A 17,402-nucleotide genomic window follows, 5' to 3' on the forward strand; every position below is an offset into this window, starting at 1 on the left:
TTAGAAACAAATCATCTAGGAGAACAAATATTACGGATAAGTACAATTGTTCCTGTTATTGTGTACATTCAGCATAGTTCTGTGTAGTGTGTGTACACACTTTGTACATAAATCAAGTACACTTTCAAAGTGATTGAGTATTTTCATTTTATGCAGTCTCATATTGTACTCATTTATTTGACAGCTTTAGTTACCTTATAGATTCAGACTCTACATACAAACGTCATCTGGTCATAAAATATCATACATTGTTAGGAATTAAACTACTGACAGCTTCATCTCTACACGCTGCAACATGACTCACATTAATGCATCGGCAATAAAAATTTTATAATATAATGGTATTCAATTCTGCTGACTTTTACTTGGATTATTTTTACATTAGCCTGTAGTATTCCTGCATTAGTAGAGATCTGAATACTCCCTTTACTGTCAGAGAAGAGAGGGCTATATCTTAGAGTTTGTGTGAGTGCAGCCAACCCACCCACCACCAGACCCTCACTACTTTTGCCATTTGAAATTGGCAGCTGATCCACTCAGGAGGGTCCTTCCTTCCTCCACTTTAACCCACAACATGCCTGGGGTTTGCGTCACTCAGGTCCCTAGGAGATGTATCAAGTTAAATTCCCCGTCATCGTTTACTAATTTCACCTGTTATTGTTAACCACACACGTCTGCAGCTGGAGCTGTAACACAGAGGTATCTCTCAAGTTGCTGCAATTTTTTTTTACTTAATCAACTTAATGAATTAATGCACAGTGTTGTTGCCTAATTTAGCCTCAGCCACAGATTTGTCTCACTTTAAACCAAGGGTCGCTTTGTATGATCTCACCAGGGGCCAAAAACATGGTTTCAGAAAGAGCTTATTGTTGGAGATTTTCCCCTCACAACCCTGAAACCTCCAGCTTAAAGAAGTTTTTTGTCTGGAGAACCCAGTTTGGGGAAATACAGTTATGTGTGTGTGTTACAGAGAGAGAGAGAGCTGTAGTCTGAAGGAATTTAACGAGGGGAGAAGCAGATCTAAGATTTAAGCACAGAGCCTATCATTGTTTTCATTTCAGTGGAGGGAGCAACAGAGGGAATCAAGAGAGGACATTAATATTGGGTTGTCATGTGTCCTATATCAGACAGGGTGGTGGACTTAATCACATCTAGCATTTTAACATCCAAGGGAGATGCAGAGATGTAAAAAATAAAATAAATGTGCCAATGTATTAAGTATCCGGGCAAGCTTATAGTTAAAAGTCTTCACTTCACTCAGAACAAGCTGAGCGGAGGCAGAAGTGGGATCAAGCCCACAGTACGTTCTCATGTGCAAAGTTACAGCGTCTAGAGGGATGACGTGTGTGAAAGGAGCTCTATCTAATCACTCCCCCATGAGGAAGGAGAGAGCGAGAGGGGCTGAAGTGAAGCCAAAGGAAAGGGGAAGGGCCTGACATCAACAAGCCAAAACAGCTGCCCCCTTCTCCCCTGTGGAGGGACAGCAAGAGGAGCCTGATGGAGCGAGGGAGAGGGGAAGACTGGAGGGTCTGTAAGTGCGAGAGAGCGCTGTGCAAGACATTTGAGGGTCTGTAAAGGCGAAGGAGAAGAGAAGGAGGTACTGGCAAGTGAAAAGGGAGAGGTGGTGAGTGTATGCTTGTGTGCTTTTAGAGTAAGGATAGCCTGGGAGCAAGGGACAGGGAAGAGTGTAAGAGGAGAGAGAGGGTGGTGGGGGGGGGGGGAGTGGAGGGTCTGCGCTTGGTGACACTTCTTGGAGGGGAGAAACAGGGGTTGTAAGAGGAGAGGGGGAAAGGAGGGGGGGAAAAAAAGTCATCTGGGGTGGATATCAGGGCAGGACAAGCTGTCAGAGAGAAGGGCAGAGGTGTGAGGAGTCACCGGGGGAAGAAGGAGCATGTTGGAGAAGAAGACATTAGCTGTCGCAGAAACATAAGGAGACCCTTCAAAACATGAAGCACTGAGAGGAGGAAAACAAGAGGGACCCTCTGGAGTAAAACACTTGTCTGGAAGGAGCGGATAAGAGTTGGGGAATATTAGACGTACGAGGCAAAAGAGGAAGTATGGGGTGCATTCACAGCACAAGCACTGGCAGGATGAAGAAACATGGACCTGATACTGACACAGGAGGAATCCCCTTAAAGGCAGACCCCGAGGTACATCCTGAAATCCTTCAACTTGCTGAGGTAAGTCAATAACTGCTCTTTAGGGAAGTGTAAACAGAAATGTCATACAGTATGTTGGGTGAGTCCATTAGTATCTAAAGGTTGGAGGATAAACAGAGCAAAAGATCAGCTGTCTCAGGCACAGATGCAGCTTAGTGTTTGTCATTTGACTCAGCAGAAGGAGAAGCTCAACTTTGTTTAATTGTTACACACTATATCCATCACATACTAGTGTTAGACATCAACCAAAAGGAATCCAAAGAATTACCACTACGTTTCCAAATTAGATGAAGCTCTGGGCTCCAAAGCTCGCTCTCCCCAGTGCCTCTCTCTCTCTCTCTCTCTCTCTCTCTCTCTCTCTTGCGAAATATTCCTCTTCTGTATTTTCATCAGCATTAAGCAGAACAGAAGCATCTCATGCCACACATGCTTGCATACCGATGGATAAACGTCCGTTTTGCAGGTCCCATTCAACAAGCATGAATTGCATGCACTAGTAATGTTTGCAGACCTGAGCCACTATCATGTAGGTATTTGATTTTGATGGCCGTATATATGTGTCAGTCCTAATAAAGGAATCGGTGGCGATGAACTACGAGGGGGGAAAAGACACAGACTAGTATATCCTCTTGTTAATCATGTCCCTCTGCGGTCAAAGGTTCAAGAGGAAGTGGTATAAGTTACTGTCCGGTTCCGATCCGCCGTCTCCCTGTCTGCTGCCTCTATTTAGGAACATGTATGGATTTAGGAGCAAGCTCCACATGTAAAGCCTCTGGAGGACTTTTATAGAGACTAAAATAAAAAGTGTCTGTTGGTTTAGCACCAAGGCCACACACCAGAATGAGTGCGCTCTCACATGTCGGAGTAAATCAAACTCTGGCATGCTGCACGTCAAAGGACAAAGACGAAAAATCACAAAGTGTACCTTGTTAGGATGTTTGTGTGATGTGTTTATACTTTCACATAATGCTGTGAGGTGCTGCACAGTGAATGTCTGGAACAAAAACACTCAGATCACATGTGGCTTCAAATCCACAAAAGCCCTGATTGTGTCTGAATTTCTGTGTGTGTGTGTGTGTGTGTGTGTGTGTGTGTGTGTGTGTGTGTGTGTGTGTGTGTGTGTGTGTGTGTGTGTGTGTGTGTGTGTGTGTGTGTGTGTGTCTAACTATGCCAAATTATGATAACATAGTCCCAACTGAATGGGTGGACTCTGCAGTGGAGAGGAATGAAATATGTCATACACACAACAGTCCAGGAGTTCTTTATATTGTTTGTAGTGTCTGTTTTTTTCTCTGTTTCTCTCTCTCACACACACACACACACACACACAAACACACACACACACACACACTCACAGTCATTCCCACACCTATTTTCAGCATTTTCATTGCTGTTTAGAGGTGAAACCCCCTACTCATGCAGGTTATAAATAACTTGCCAGAACTAGATCCTGGCTCGCCACCTGCTCCCGTCCCTTCCTGAGTGGATCGTGTGTGTGTGTGTGTGTGTGTGTGTGTGTGTGTGTGTGTGTGTGTGTGTGTGTGTCAGAGGTTGTGGCTCCTGCATGTCATCACCAGTGAGGTGTCACTGAAAAAAACACTCACACAGACCAAGGCATTTAGTGGCGAGGGGGTGTGTCACTGTACTCTGTATTCATTTACATGTGTGTGTGTGTGTGTGTGTGTGTGTGTGTGTGTGTGTGTGTGTGTGTGTGTGTGTGCCATTTGAAGCAGTGTGTATATTCCATGAAATACATGTTTTTATGCATTCAGACATATGACAGAAAAGTTGGCAATGACAGTGATGTTACAGTCATATAATTGTAATGTTTGCACTCTTCGAAATGTGTTAAACAACATTTTAATGCGCCTCAGCTGTAGATAACTTCCTCATGTTTTCTTTGTCAGTATAGCTGAGTTATTTTGGAATAACACCCTTAAAATGCTGCTGTTCATTCACACAGTAATAAAAAGCTCACGCAGCCACAGTCATAAAGAAATCCATTATGCTGCTGCTGGTGCCTGACCCACTCCTCAACTCCGTGTTAGAAGTGGAAGTGCTTCGGGCTCTGCAGTGGTCAGAGATGCTTGCAGAATGACATAGACTTTGGCTGCAAAAATCCAAATGGGGTGGGGTCCTTCAGTACTGCAATACTGCAACACTGCTGATAGTCACGGGAGTCTCTGGAGACTGAATGTCCATTCAACCAGAGTTTGTTATTATTACTGGTATCAAATCCGCGTAAAGGGGGAGGGGGACACCTGTACAGTCTAATGCAGTGTAAATTCCCCCCACCGACTTCCACTCTTTGTACTGAAGCTGAGAAATGGAGGGAGAGAGCAATAACTGGGGAAAAAGTGCAAGAGGCAGCATCGCATAAAAAGACACTGCCACACAGTGAGATTCATGACTCATTTCATCTGTGTCGGTTTTTAATTTAATGACTGTTCTTTGATCCCGTATGTCCCATTATATGACAGATGATTACTGCATAATTTGTTTCAACTTGAGTGCTAACTCACTAGCCTATACTGCTGCCAACTCTGCTAACACGCTGTGAGAAAGCTGAAGTTCTTCTTTAAGAGTTTTGTTTATTTGTAGAGCAGAAAATGTCAATTGCCAACTTTTCATCACGCTATGGAAACAGAATCTCCTATGCACCAGAAAACCTTTTATTTATATAAATTATTTTAATATCTTTATTTATATTAACCCATTATATATAAATTATATATAGAGATATATCATTTAATCAGTCTGCTCAAGCTTCCAAGTAAGGAAGTAAATTGTGATAACATTATCTTTAACTTTAGAAATGTCTGTCCTTTTTTGGGGGGCTTAACTGCACTACAACCATTTGTCCATCAGGTGGTGCCCTTTACTCATCCTGCCTTTTTAGTTTGAACTTCAAACTGACACACTGACATCAGCAGATGAGTAATTGTGGTCAGGTTTCAACATGGAATTGATACAATTCTGTTCATCCAATATGAAATTGTTGAAGTTGTTGTCTGGGATGTTTGTCTCTTGAAAAGGATTCACAGTTCTCCAAGTGATTAATGTGGCCAGGATCAGCTTTGATGGACCTCATTCCACTCATTCTTGTACTTCAATGCACGAGTCAATTTACTTTACTTTAAATATTTGAGTTGCGTTGATGCCATGTTTCTATAAAGGCCACATTTCTAGTTATTTTTATTCAACAGTACTACAACTTCCACAAAACACTAAATACAAGTATAAACATGGAAAAACATTTGTAATTTAGTTGACGCGAAGCAAATGTCAAAGGAAAAAATAATGCAATGTTTTTTAGTCACATGACACTCGACTGTGATTAGTTATTGATGTTATTGTTTTGATGTTATCACCATTATTCATAGAGTATTTAAAATAAGATTATCTTAACATTATGTACATTTTAAGCCATTGATATATCAAGATATATTACATATTGGTAGTATAGCATTAAGAAATATATCATTATTAAACTTTTCTCTTGTAGCAAAGGATTCAGTTGTTTGTGGAATTTCATAATGCTTAATTTCTCTTGAAAGTGATTTTGATAAATGCTGTAGCTCTCTTTTACTGAGAATATGGTCCAACTACCTCCTCAGTGTCATTACTGAGAACTTTACTCTGTATCCTACAGATGATCTCAGGTCAGTTCACTGGGCCATTACATAAGTCCAATTGATTCAAGCTCCAAAATTCCTGAGTTGTGTAATAACATTTAAAATGTAAATGGCGGGAGGAGGTGATGATCCTTCTCTCCCCTCATATGCCCGCTTTTTGTCAGGTTCACTGGTCCATCATCTCTCCTCCTAAATCCCCCCCACACACACTCACACTAGTACACATGCAGAGACCCAGATTCAACACATTCAGCAGATGCCACAGTTCATAGCAGCTTCCATTCATCATAACAGCAGAGGACATACTGTATATGTCAATAGTCCAAAGTTCCTCTGCTGCTTTGTTTATGAGATCAATACATACAGCATAATGGTAATGTGTCCCATCAATTGCCTGTGAGCATCTGATCAGTCCGGGTCAGTGACCAAAATAAATACTGTTTTTCCACCTGGGAGGGTTTCGTTGTTAGATATGACAATAGAGTGCACTGCGCTAGTGAATTTATTATATAACTGATGCCTTTCAATTTTAAACACCCAGTGTGACCCCCGAACCCGACTGGGGGACATCCAACCCTCATTAAATCACCTGCAAGTGGATTAAGTAGATTTAATTTTTTTTTTTTTAAGTATTCACCGTTTTTCATAAAACGAGTTCTGTGAATTTGTTTTGTTGAGGGTTGTGAAAGTGTAGTTGGAGCAAGTCAGCTTCATTTATGTCCACATTACGTAACCATACAAACCTCAAGGTTGGGCTGCATGAAACATGAATTATACATTTATGGTCATTAAGGATTTAAACTGTGTATGCTCCAATTCAGAGACTTGGCTGTTTTATAATACATTGTGGTTAACAGAATGAGTTGGCTTCCACTGACAATTCAAGATGGTGGGAGAAGTGAGTCTCTGGTGTTGGATAGTCAATAAAGTGTAAGTGGTTGTGAGAGTCCAAATCGACATGCAGGCACCTTCACCTTCCACAGTTAAATTCAATGTCTCTTCTGTTTGGAAAAACCCAGGCATCGGAAAAAGTCAAAACATGAGCTGAGAAATGTTTTTTCAAGACCAGAGAAATGCATCGAGCCATTTAATAAGAAAACAAACAGCAGTGTGTGCAGGTACGCCATTTCTGTTTCCACCTTCCCCAGTGCCTCTCTCTCTCTCTCTCTCTCTCTCTCTCTACTCACACACATCCCTCCCAATGTTTCCAGGCCCCTCCCTCCTAGTTCTCTGCTCAAGGAAAGATTTAATGGTTTAATGTGCTTCACATGCTGTCAGAAGGCATTGCTTTGGGAGGATATTGCCATAACTTTATATAAACATTGTCCTATTTATTTTCACTGGGAGAGTTGAGTATTGGTTTTTAAAAAGAAAAATCCATGAATTATGACTCAGGGCACTGAGTGTGTGTGTGTGTGTGTGTGTGTGTGTGTGTGTGTGTGTGTGTGTGTGTGCCTGTGTGCCTGTGTGTGTGTGTGTGTGTGTGTGTGTGTGTGTGTGTGTGTGTGTGTGTGTGTGTGTGTGTGCGCGGGCAACAGATGCACGTTTTAGATTTTTCTCAAGGATTAAACCTCTCCTCTGTCATTTAAATGTATACTGTTATTGAGTATCATTCAGTTCATTTAGGGTATTCTTCTTATGTTAAACCTTGCAGCCAATAATGACGTATCAGAAGAAATTTGAGTTTTGATAAATAAAGAGAACAGTGGGTCTGTCTGTGTCAGATTTACCTTCATCTCTTTCTTTGCTTTGCCCACAGAGGCTCATGTCTCGTGTTTGCACAGCTGCCATGATGGTTCAGTGTGTTACCACCTTGCTGTGTTGAAAGGAAACGTATAGTAAGCCTGTCATCAAAGAGCAGAGACCCCGGCTACCCCGGGACACCAACAATGAATAAATGTTAAATATTTAACAGTAACAGTATTTACCTGATAGTTTCGTTTACACAGTTTATATGTATTATTGTCTACAGTTTTTTTCCTTGTTGTTTTGTTTTACAATTTTCTGTAGTAATTGTATTTATGTATTGGGATTAGGAAAGGCCTTTGGATTGGCTATTAAAGGGAAGGTGGACAAAATAAAACTGGTCAGCAGAAAGCATCATTTCACAACTAGGAGTCTATGTATAATTAAAGACAGTACTGAAGGACAGCCATGCTTGGAGCTAAATGCTAACTCTAGCATGGCAACATAGCATTCACAGTGCCAATGGTAACATGCTGGTCCTTATCACGTTTAAAATTTACCATGTTCACCGTCTTAGTTTAGAGTGTTAGGATGCTAACATTTGCCAAACAGCAAAATACAGCGAAGGCTAAGGAATGTCATTAGTTACTTTAGTCAGATTAATCCTCTGGGGAACATGAACGTCTGTAACAAGTTTCATGGTAATCTAGTAAATAGTTGTTGAGATATTTCAGTCTGGACCAAAGTGTTGGGCAGACTAACATTGCCACCTATAGAACAATTCATGCCACTAGCAGGGCTAATACAAATACCAGTGATGACAGAGAGGATAAAACGACACAGCTAGACTAACACACCGAGAGACCTGAAGAAAACCAACTACATCACAACTGACATGACTAAAACAAACACCATCTGCATCTATTAAATTACATTTAGCTTACCTGTGACCATACAGAACATTAGAGGGGGGTGGCAGTACAGAAAACTGCTTCTTTCATCATCTTAGCTGCCCGACAGACTGAGACAGAATGAGGACAAGTTAAAAGACAAGACAACAGGATGCCTTAAAACACAGCGTGATATGACAGGTATTTTTAGTAAAGGATGCTGGTGTGTCGCTGAACCAGCGCACATCTGTACTGACAGCAGCCACACAGGAGACAGTGACCATCTATTGCTTCAGGAACAATGCTGACATAAAATGCCACATGGGAAGACGGCTAAAACTGAACACATCACAACCACATACTTGGTATCTTTTCAAAAGTGCACAGTTGCTGCATCATTAGGTAAATGACTTCCTTCGAGCTGTGGCATTTATTGTTTACCTCTTTATTCTATTAATTTGTTGTGAGAATGATCAGGTTTGACTCCAATGTGTGCCTGCAGCTTGCCAAAGCAGGGAGCCACGTCTTCACAGAGAAGAGCTTCAAGAGGAAGCGAGTGTGCGACGTGTGCAAGCAGAACATCGACAACCCCGGGGCATTCTGCAAGGGTGAGTCCACGTCACAGGGTGGTCAGGCAGCAGACCCAGAGACACAACTGACCAGCTTGGATACATACCTACTGTAGATCTGACATAGATGAGGTCACCCTGGCTGCCCTCACATTGTCTCTTTCACAGCTGACAGCCAGGTTGTGATGTTCCTTACCTCTGTTCTCTCCTCACTGTGTGCAGAGTGCAAGGTTGCAGTTCACAAGACATGTGAAGCCAAGGTAAGCCATACATTTCCTTACTAAATTCATCACAGATCACTTGTTTTACCTTCCCCCTGTCCTGACCAAATTGTGCTCCTGTGTCAGAGCTTCCAATGTTAATACGGTGTGAGTCTTAAGTGGAATAAGCCATGTGCACTGACCTAGATGTCTGGTTAAAGAAGGCATCCCCCATGAACTGCAAACAGCCAGGTTGCCATGAGTAATTCAGTCATGTGGTAACGCAGCAAAGCTGGAGCTCATGGGAGTCCTGAAGCACCCAGGAAGTCTCAGTGGTGATTCTCTTAATACTGCTTCATATGAAGCATTTGTGCTTATTAAATTTTACACCATATTCTGATACTGCAAGAAGTGCTCATAAGCTGATGAGATGGGGGCAGTAAGCTGTGAGCTGTAAGCTGTGGGGGTCAGATGAGAAGAAAAGCACAAGAAGCAGCACAGCGCACAGATTTTCATTTGTTTTAGGATTTGTTACTTAAGGCATCCTATCTTTCTCTCTAAATAGCTCTCCCTTTTGAATTCACTCCTCTGTCAAATGATCATTACACATTTGCTGCAATATAGACCTTCTTCACAGCAGAAATAACACAGAGTCAGGTTGCGGCTGTTGTGCATGTTGGCTTACTGAAAAAGCTCTGCTACACTGCTGGATGGATCAGAACCTTAATTAGTGTCACTGGTAACACTGTAACTTTACTGTACTATTTCAATGGCTGCTGTGAAAAGGGTCTATAATTGTCATCACATTATGGCTTTAACCTTTGACACTTCACATCTAATATATGAGATGCGTGTGATTTTGTAGTCATTGCACATTTACAATGGAGCTCAACTTGCCCAGTATTTTCATACACCGCATCAGTGGTAAATGTGAAGTGTTGTCAGATGCTTGTCACCATTTTGCACTGCCATCAAACAATCATACTGGGTCAAATTCATCACAGAGGAGAGAAGAGAGAGAGGCACTCTCTCTGTCCACAGCTTACATCAAAACCACTGCCAGCCTGCTCTCATGTGACCCCGCCTACAGCAGCTCAGTTTCACACACCACTGAGTGAGCTTGTGACCTTGCTTTAACTGCCTCACTGTCCAACAGCACAAACACACAGAAACAAGCAGAGACCCACTGTTTTTATTTTTCAGCTCTTTAGGTCAGCTCAAATCCTATGGGATTTATTACGGTGGGGGGGGTGTTGTCCTCTTGCCTCCTCCTCCTCCACACACACACACACACACACACACACACCGTAGCGGTGTACAACAGGGCACAACCAGCTGTTGTGCCTTAGCAGCACGCATTAAAAGAGGATTATTATTTTTGTCATACTCGTCCCCCTGGTCACCACAGTGATAGCCAAAAACAACTCTTGGTGGCTGCAGGAGAGGCAGGCGCCGTGGACGAGAGTAGACATCGTCACACAGGAGGACGATGATCAATCTGGATAGGAGAAGTCTGAGCGGGTAAATATAGAAAATAACAAGAGTGCCATAGATGCCTGCCAGTGAGTGATCTGTGGGGGGACACAAATAAGTGAGAGGCAGCTGGGGAGGCAGACTGTGTGTGTGAGTGTAATCAGTCCCATTTGGGGGTATTCATAAATAAAGGGGAACATTGGGTCAAGGCTGCAAATTGCTGTCTGGTTCATGTCACGCTATGCTCCCACTGTGTTTCCTCTATGAGTTTCCATGTGCATCTCATATGTCAGCACATTGCTTTTCTTACTTCTTTCATCTCTTGCGTCTCACTGTCATCATCTTTTTTTTTTTTTACCTTTAATCTGTCAGATTTCTGCTTTTCTTGATGTTTTATAGTTGAAGTTAAAGCTTCTCTCACCTTCTCTGTGGCATTTTTCCTTCTTCTTTTCAAGTCATGAATGCTTTCATCAGTGTTGTGTTATGCCATCTTAGTAACATCTCCATTACCATCACCACTTAAGTATTTTTCTTGCATCCTTTGTGCATCTTCTGTCTATCTGTCTGCCTCATCAACCGTACTCTGTTGTCATCTTTCTCTCTCGCTCAGCCTCAGGCCACAGGAGAGGTCACTATACATCAGCACTGCCCAGTGCATACATGTGGCATATTGATGTGTGTGTGTGTGTGTGTGTGTGTGTGTGTGTGTGAGTGCACGTGCAAGGGAAAGTACTAGCACAGTTGACGTACTTGTCTCTACTGTGCGTATGACACAGGCAGAGTGAGAGGGAAAGGCTATGCTGCATGTGCTGCTGGCACAGTGGTAGTGTGTGTTATCGTGAGAGAGGGAGGGAGGGAGGTAAAGGGAGTTGGTGAGAGAGAGAGCAGAGAGCTTGTATGAGAGAGAGAGGGAGGGAGGTAGCGTATCCTACTCTACAGACAGGACTGCTCGGAGGCAGAGGGAAAGACTGAAGCTGCTTGTTGAGAGGTAAAAACACGCTCTGCGCTGTATTTACTGATGCTTTCTTTACTCATATATAATCAACACATCAGTTTTTAATTTTCTTGTACTCTGTGTACTTTGTTTTCTACTGAGTAGCAGTTGAAACAACCTGAAAGCCCCTTCACAGTGTTTGCTCTGATAATGCAGAATGTGATTGTGCATATTATTCTATTAAAGCTGTAGCCAGAGAGCTCTTGCTTTGCCCAGAAAGAGGATTTCGTTTACTGTGATTAAGGCAAGTGCAGAAAATGAAGCAGAGACTCCTGCTGTGACCCACAAAAAAACACAGATTTTAAATTTTAATACTAGAGAGAGAATTCATATGATTTACTTTTTAATGAGACTGTTGTCACTGTATGTGCAGGTTGGCAGATATTGGAAACTGTACCAAATCCCTGTTCTATAGGCTACAATATGTGCCTTTTAATGTAACATTTTGTTAAACTTGTACCAGAGTGTTTTGGGATAGATTAGATGTGTATTGCTTCTCTCTCTCTCTCTCTCTCTCTCTCTCTCTCTCTGTGTGTGTGTGTGTGTGTGTGTGTATGTGGGCATTTACAAGTGTCTGCATACACCCGCGAGCATTTATCTGTATGCACAACTTTCCTTACTTTTAATTCTATCAAGATTTATATAACTTGTGCATGCTGCTGTAATAATGCAATTTCCCCCAGTATCCATCTACTTCAACACTGTGTGTAAATGTCTGTGTTGTATAAAGTGTAGGCAATCATGGGGCACCTGACACAGACAAATGGCTTTTTCCCAGATCCAGTCAGCTGTCCTAACATCATCTGATGGATCCTAATGTTGTGTAGTGAATAACAGATGGTTACAGTGTCTGCTCATACACAGCAGCTGTTCTGCTAATGTTTCACACTGATTTATGAATTGATATAGCAATTATGATGCTATATGGACTACGTGCTTGTGTAATTAGTAAATGTTGCACATAACAATGTTATGCAAGTGGAGCTGGAAAAAATCAACAAAGTTGCCTGAAAAGTTGTAATCTTTCCTTTACAAAGACACATAATGTAAATAATCTTGATACAAATCTTGAATATTGAAAGGTGACACTGTTTCTAAAATACCTAAAAAAAAAAAAACAGCATTTCCGTACGGCAGTTTCTTGTCACTCATTGGCCAACATAAACTGCAATACAGATATATCTGCAATATGCTAATAATGGCTGATTTAGCTCTAGTCTTGATGCAGGTGTCTTGAGCAACATGGCAACAAGTGTCATGTTTTTCAGTCTTTCCTGTTCGTGTCTCACCATGGGAGACGTGTTGTCCTGTGGTAGCTCTTCGTGTCGTTGCACATCAATGGGAAGGTAGAAATAGCTAAGTCGATGGAGAACTCAGCAGGATGGTGGTTGAAGTAGGTGGAAAATCCTGTCACATCTGTGTGACTTGATTAAGATGGTGACGTATTATGTCACATTGTTGTATTTATAACCATCACCGGCATAATGCACTGTGTACAAAATAACAATCATGGTTAATTTAATTTTACTGCTCTTCTCGCCTTATCAATAATAAAGTATTATAGTGACGGTGTACACACACACGGATACATGCACAGTGTTTATATTTACCCATTGCTTTTCATTTCCTGTGAGCTTAAGCCAAGTGATAGGTGCACAGCAAGCCTTGTTTGATATCCCAGGAATTATACAGTTCAGATTTTTTTTTTACAGGATCATAAAATCAATTTGAGCTTAGAGGGCATCATTTTTTATATAATTATTTTAATATTTAATATTATAATAGTCATGCGTTGGATGGATATAGACAGTAGGTGTTGATAAAAGTATGTCTTGCTTTTCAATTATCGGATGCTGGCAAAGCACCAAGGACCAAATACAAATGTATGTTGCCACAATGCAGTCACATGAACTGTAGTACAGATCCAATGCCAGATCTCTCGGAAATGTCACTGCTGCTGCTGCAAGACAAGGCAAGTGGATTTGCGAGACGACTGATGAACAAATAGACAATATGTGCTTGTGTTCTGAGTGAGGTATGCTCTAAAATAAGGAGCTCTATCAAAATAGCTCTGTGAAATCTCTCTGCTCTGTGTCAGTGGTCAGCATGTTCAGCTGTTGACATCTCTCTCCCATCCAGTTCCCCGCTCTCACTTTCTGTTTGCCTCTCCTCTTTCCTCCTTCCCATCTCCTGGTGCCTTTTTCCCTCCTCCTCTAAGCTTTTTTGGTCTAAGCCCTCATTCGTGCTTCCTCTTGTTCCCTTCTTCCCCGGGCCAGTTACATACTGACTATCCCCGGCTATGCGTGATGCTTATCGAGGTGTCCGTTGTCATCTGATGTTGTTTATTCAGGGGGAGCGCATACTTGTATCTCACAGGGATGATTGTTATCCGGTCCCCAGGCACTGAAAGTAGAGAGAGACGGAGTGTGAGGTAGCAAAGGGAGGGAGTGGCAGTCTGCATGGGGTAGGAAATGGAGAAATGAGGGATCAAAGATGAGAGAAAACGGAAGAAAAAGCTGAGCGATAATGAGAGAAGAAAGAGAGGGAATGCCATACTTTGATGTGAAGCCTCCTAAATCACAGCCACTCCTAAATTTGCCTTCCAGCGCCCTGAGTGAAATGTTAGAGTCTGTGCAAAAAATAAAAAGCCTCAGAGTTTTATTTAGCTCTCAGTGTCTTTTTGTGAGACTATGGAACTTGGAATAAGCCGTGCGTATTCTGCTTTTCCAGCTTGAAATGGTAAGTCTTACTCACTTCTCCCTCTCCAGAGAGTGATGTCAGCTCTGAGTTGATGGTCAGAATGAAACTCGCTCCTCCTGGATGGCATACTGACGCCTGTGTCTCAAACACTCAAATTTATCTCCCGCTTTCCCGTTACTGACTCAGCTGCTCCGGCAGATCCCTGTGTTGGATTTCCTCGCCCTGGAATAGCAGTAATGATTCAAGCTGTGGGAGTGACAGCTTTTAAGATTTGTGACACTCTGTTGTGGAGGAGATTAGTGGCCAGGAACTCTTAAGGAAGATCTACTGCTTGTTGCACAGGTTTAATGTAGATTAATGCTGATTAATCGGTCAACTTTTGAGCTGATCAGAGTAAATGTCAGAAAGTAATGAGAAAAACTTTTACAGCCCAAGATGATGTCTTAACAAAATAGTTGAGAAATAGTTAACTTAGCATAAAGACTGGAAGAACAGGGAAACTGGTAGCCTGGCTCTGTCCAAAGGTAACAAAATCCACCTACCAGTACCTATAAAAGCTACAATGTGTTGAGTTTTAGGGGTGCTGGAAGAATAATTCTTTAAAGTAAAAATTAAAGCTAGTTGTTTCCTTGTTTCCAGTCTTTGTTTTACGCTAAGCCAACTGGCAACAGCTCTCTATCAAGAGGTTCGGTTCAGTTCTACTAGTTCCAGTGTCTCATATGTGTGTTTCAATGTTTTTTTTCCTAATATGTTTAGAATTTGGACTGTTTGTTGGACAAAACACATGATTTAAATAAATGATTTGACATTTTGGGAAGTATGTCCAGAAGAAGAAGATTGATACCACTCTCCTTACAGGCCTCTCTAGGAGCCAGTTGGCTTAGCAAAGAAACTGTCTGCCTTTTGGTGCTGAGCAGGTAGTACAGTGTGTTTTCAAGGCTTTTTACAAGAAAACAGCTTCCTGCCGAAAATGACGCTATGACGGGTTGAGAATGAACAAAAAACTGAAAATTTCAGGCAAATAGCAAAAACAAGCAAAACACATGAGCTAATTCTCTATAGACTGGTCACTATGAGCAAACCCTTTCACATGTTCATTGTTTTGCCATTGAGAGTGGTATCTTCTCATCTAACTTTAGGCAAGAAAGCAACTACACGTATTCCCCCAAAGCCAAAGATAACAGAGAAAAGCAGCCCATTCTCACATTTGAGAAGCTGAAACTGGGGGATGTTTGCCATTTTTGCTTGAATGAAAAGTGTTACTTGATGGCAACAAGGCAAACTGAACCACTAAACAGTCAGTCAGTCAGTCAGTCCCTGAGGGCGGGTCGAGAGCTGTCATTGGCACCTCAGTAAATGCTAGCTGATGAACAGGACAAACTGAACCAGATGGCGCCGTTCCCAGTGGCTCCAGCGTACAGTTCACATGCATTAATGAAGACCTCGAGGCTGGCAGAGCTTCCAAAGACACGTGTGCGTGTGTGTGTGTTTGCGTGTGTGCACATGTAAACCTAGGTTGACCAGCGCTGACATCCTGTTGCAAATTGCTTCCTGTTGACTCTGGTGTCTTCCTCCTCTGCCTCCATGCTGCTTGTCGGGGCCCTCTGCCTCTGGGTTCAACCGTTGTCTTCTTCTGTGTGCATGTTTACGAATGGGTACACATGTGTATGTTGTGTCTGTCTCCTACTGTTCCTTCCTGGAGACATCCACTTTATCCACTTAACCACCGTTATTAAACCTATTAAGAGAGGAGTTCTACCCTATGGCTGAATCTCTGTGTTCTTTCATTTCCTGCTGTAGGCTTTATAACATGTTTGGGATCTGTCTTTGTACATTTACACACTGGAAAGTACAGATTATGCTGGTGCTGTGGAAGTATGTGAAAAGAAATAGATCGACTCACTCAAACAAATTTTAACAAGAGTCTGTTTGTTTAGTATGTTGGCTGTTAGTATGTATGGACCCTGCATGACAATAATCACATAATGGCATCATCTTGTCAGTTCAGCTGTAGCATATTTCGTTGAATGTTAGTAGTAACCAATTACAGCATGCCCTTTTCCTCTCACTTCACCTTTTACTCATTCCTCCCTCGAATCACATGTCCATTTATATTTCCCCCCTTTTCCCGCTTCGCACTCTCATAAACTCTCAGTCAGTCAGTCTTTCTCTGTATTCCCTCTTTAATGTCGTTCATCTCCATTTTGTGTGTCACAGAGTCTGTGTGTGCCGTGAAATCAGAAATCTATCATTTGGGTGTATGCCATGTAATAGAAGAGAAAGCTAACAAATTAAATGTAATGTTCCAGGTGCCATTGCTCATCTTTGAAATGTTGTGTTCTATTTTTCTAGAGAATAATTCAGTCTTATTTACACTAATGTCAATAACAGCAGGTAAAAATAATCATAATGGTTGTTCTGAAAATTTAACCCATTATGAACAAATCAAATAGATTATTACTGTTAATTTTGAACCTTCCAGGCAGACACTGGTCTGGTACTACTGGGTGGGCCCAAACCCCTCCTAATTGACAAGACCACCCAAATAAAAACAGTATTAAAGTCACATCAGTATCGTGTATCTGTATTATTTTGGTCTCTTTCTGAGAAGCTGCGTGAGGGTCATGATGCAGCAGCTGCAGCAGCCCCTCACAATGATGGAATGAATTTATCAACCTCAGTTTCAATGTAATTTCGACACTGTCAGGTTGCTGTTGCCGACATGATGACATGATATGCCTACAAAACACACAGCTTTTCTGCATCTACTGAACAAAGACAAAAACAAATCAACCTCGACTGTCAGGGACTGCTAGTGAAAATCAAACAGACTTACAATTACATTTCTCTGGAGCTGGGACCAAAACTCACTAACAATCATTTGTAGTGAGCATTAGGTGTCTTCTTTTTTCAAAGTTAGAGTAGGTATGGTTTACAAATTAGTCCTTGGAACCAATATCTACCTGGGAGTTATGACACCAATCTAAAAAAAGGAAATGATAAATGAAGTAATGAAAATGTCCTGCAGCAGTAATCATACCTTGGCTTGGCTTGTTTTTTATGAGGTTGTTTCAGTTGTAGATCATTGTGATTGTC

At 41.8% G+C, this 17,402-nt stretch overlaps 1 protein-coding gene across 5 annotated transcripts in view; it reads left to right on the plus strand.

The window, feature by feature from the left end:
* The first annotated feature begins 1,819 nt into the window (after positions 1 to 1,819).
* LOC127372195 (tensin-2) overlaps positions 1,820 to 17,402 on the plus strand; it is a 28,192-nt gene continuing 12,609 nt past the window's right edge. For 4 of the 5 annotated variants that reach the window (XM_051415672.1, XM_051415674.1, XM_051415673.1 and 1 more), the window contains exons 1-3: positions 1,820 to 2,180; positions 8,873 to 8,978; positions 9,162 to 9,199. In XM_051415672.1, the coding sequence (XP_051271632.1) occupies positions 2,058 to 2,180; positions 8,873 to 8,978; positions 9,162 to 9,199 (267 nt within the window). In that variant the 5' untranslated portion in view covers positions 1,820 to 2,057. Of the gene's footprint in view, positions 2,181 to 8,872; positions 8,979 to 9,161; positions 9,200 to 11,523; positions 11,601 to 17,402 lie in introns of those variants that run through there. The other variant, XM_051415676.1, reaches the window with a different exon arrangement.

Source organism: Dicentrarchus labrax, unplaced genomic scaffold, assembly GCF_905237075.1.
Source record: "Dicentrarchus labrax unplaced genomic scaffold, dlabrax2021, whole genome shotgun sequence".
NCBI lineage: Eukaryota > Metazoa > Chordata > Actinopteri > Moronidae > Dicentrarchus > Dicentrarchus labrax.